General features: G+C 37.7%; 1 protein-coding gene across 1 annotated transcript in view; it reads right to left on the bottom strand.

Moving 5' to 3' along the window:
* Nucleotides 1–274: 274 nt before the first annotated feature.
* LOC109244571 (sugar carrier protein C-like) overlaps nucleotides 275–2,972 on the bottom strand; it is a 9,667-nt gene continuing 6,969 nt past the window's right edge. The window contains exon 2 of the mRNA XM_019411679.1: nucleotides 275–426. Coding sequence (XP_019267224.1) covers nucleotides 275–426 — 152 coding nt within the window. The remainder of the gene's footprint in view (nucleotides 427–2,972) is intronic.

Genomic DNA, 2,972 nt, shown 5'->3' with positions numbered 1-2,972 from the left:
CTAACCCAAACCCTAGAGACCCCCAGCCGACCCCCATACTCTCCGGCGAAAACCCGCCGGCGGCGATGACGGCAGTTATACCAACGACCACCAAAAATACACCACTAACTCCCCTCGTCCCCCTCTTTCCAACCATGCCCTCAGCTCCCCTCGAATCATAGCCAATCTCGTCGAATATTCCATCGAAGATTTTCCGGCCAAAACACCAACTCACCTAAACCTGACCAGCTTAACACCCTAGCACCCTCTCCCTCCCTTCTTTCCCCTTCCGACCTCACTTCCTCTCAAATCGCACCGGAGTTCCTCGAATCTGCAAAACCCTAGCGCCGCCACAAGTTCCTCCGATGGCGGCGCCGCCCCAAATCACTTCAAACTCATACCCTATACTCTCTTCATCTTCCCCAACCCAAATCCCAAACCGCTTTTCTTCAGATCCAATTGCAAATTCACAAATATTAAATCTAGGGTTCCTGGGCTTTTGGGAATTTTCAAAGGCGATTGAGTTCTAGTTAATATTATAGGCCTATTCTTGACAGAATAGACATATAATATTAACTTGAAACCAATTTCGAAGGGTAGTTCTTGTAGAGTCCAAAATCAGTAAGTTTCTCTTCTCAGTTTATTATTTCTTTTCTTTGTTCTCATGAGTTTCTGGTTTTGTTAGTTGTTAGTCAATTTTGTGTTGTTTTCTGTGATTAGTTTGAGTTTTAGTTTGGTTAATCCTTATTTGAATTTTATCTTACCTTTGCCAGTTTAAGTGTTCAAATGTCCGTTTAAGGCAACCAACTGATAGTTAATTGGATTTTCTGATTAGTTTTGATTCAAGTTGATATGTTTGCTCTTCTTCTGATAATAACAATTTGATGCTGATAGTCTGATTTGGTGTTTTGGATCCATATTTGCTCAAGTAGTTGATCAGTAGCTGTTGATGCATAACTAAAATTGGATGCTGGGTTTGACTAAATAAACATGGTTGTTAGTTTAATTGGTTTAATTCTGATTGTCTGTCAAAAGTTATAGTTTGAGTTTCATTGATTAGTCTTAATTAGTCATTAAGTTCACTTTGGGCTAACTTGGTTATAGCGGGTAGATGTTAGGCAAGGTTAGTAATTCAGGGGTGTTTGGGCATATGAAATAGGCTAATAGTAATTACAGTATAGTTAAAGGGTATTTTGGGCATTGAAAAGGGTAGTTTAATCAGATTTGGTAATTGTTGAAGTGAAGTAAGGGTAGAATAGGAATTATAATGGGTTTAGACCCTTCTAGAATGGACTGTAGTACAGATTTCAACAAAATAGGTGTAGTTACTTGTGTAACAAGTCAAGAAACAAGGGGTAGAAAATAGAATTAAGATAGGGACTAATGGGAAAAGTGAAAAATCTGAAATTGGACCCTAAGTTTGCCTATAAATAGGCTTTCATTTGCCTTGTAGAAGAAGTTTGGAACCCCAAAAATTCCCCCCAAAAATCCCTCTTCAAGTTTCAGATCTGAGAATTCAAATCTGAGATCAAAATCTTCTTTTTAGTTCTTAGTTAAAACAAAATAACAAAAATGCAACAAAAATCAAATAAGCACTGTTACATTGATCTTTGGTTAATTTTGATCAACTCTCTGCTCTTCTGATTGCTGAGGTTCCTCTGAGGTTTACTGATTGGTTTTTCGGGTGGTTCTGGGTTTATTCAAATTGATTTTGAGTTGCTGTGGGTGTGTTCAAGCTGGTTTGCGAAATTGTTCTTGAATTCGCTGGATTTTGAAATCATTTCTGGACTGCTGGTGTATTTTCTGAGCTGTTCTAAGCATCAGTGTGCTGCTGCCTATTATTCTGTTGTTGATCTCTTATTCTTCTGTTGTGATTCAATTCTCAGGTACACATTTTGAAACTGCTTCAATGTAGCTTACGAGTTTGTGGAGATGAGTGAAATGCAGCATAGTTCCTGATAATTTTGTGTTATATCTCATGTAATCTCATGAATTTCAGTAGATCATGGTTTGTAATTAAGACTGAACTGTTATTTTGGACTATTTCGGATGGTTTGGACTATTTCACACTTTAGTATAACAAATGTAGTACAAATAGATTTAACAAAGTTGGAGTTGAGTGTTTAAATCTCATTGTAGTCAAGTAGTTTCTAAGTTTCAGCATGTTGATGCAAAAACGATACAATCAGATTATTAGTCAGTGTGTGTATTGTAAATGTATTTGATTCTGTGATTCAGGTTTCAAATCCTTTTTTTAGTAATCACCTATAGCTTCCATATAAAATCAGGAAACGTGCAAATAGCTGAATTAACAAATTCCCTTGTTAAATTGAATTGTCATTAGTTATTGTTTAGGTTGAATTCTCACAACTGAATGGGCTAAAATTTCAGAACCTCTATTGACTGAGTTAAACTATAAATTGTCAAGGGAATGTGCCTTACTGGGCTCAACTGCCAGGCCCAAACGGCTGTCTGCAATTACCCCTTTCAGTCCAGGCCCATAATTGGCTTGCCCTTTGGGCACATCTGATTAATAGTTTGTTTTATGAGGGTTGCTTGCAAGGCCCAACATGATAAGGATCTGTTTTCATGAGGGCACATGGACCCAAGTACAATAATTCTTAAACGATGTTAAAATAGGACCTTTCTTTTATTGATAGAGACGAAGCCCAATAGAAAATCATAGCCATTTTAGGATTGACCTTTAAATAAATGATGAGACGAGCCTCGCCAAATAAAAATATAAAATTGCGGGACCCTCAATAACTGCTATAAAAATACTTAGAATTCGGGTGAACCGTTTAGCGAGTTTCACGGTTTTCCCCAAAGATAATAAAAGCGTAGTTGCTTTAGGCGCGTATTTTAATAATATTAACCTTCCTGAATGCGGGTGCACATTTATGTGACCCAAAATCTAAAATCTCAAACGGAGTCGAAAATGCGTCAAAAAGCCACGAGTGCACTGGTGTGACGTGGTTCGAGATACATTTCAC

This window comes from Nicotiana attenuata, unplaced genomic scaffold (genome assembly GCF_001879085.1).
Source record: "Nicotiana attenuata strain UT unplaced genomic scaffold, NIATTr2, whole genome shotgun sequence".
Lineage (NCBI taxonomy): Eukaryota > Viridiplantae > Streptophyta > Magnoliopsida > Solanales > Solanaceae > Nicotiana > Nicotiana attenuata.
The sequence above is the reverse complement of the archived record's forward strand: the minus strand, read 5'-3'. Positions and strand labels throughout refer to the sequence as shown.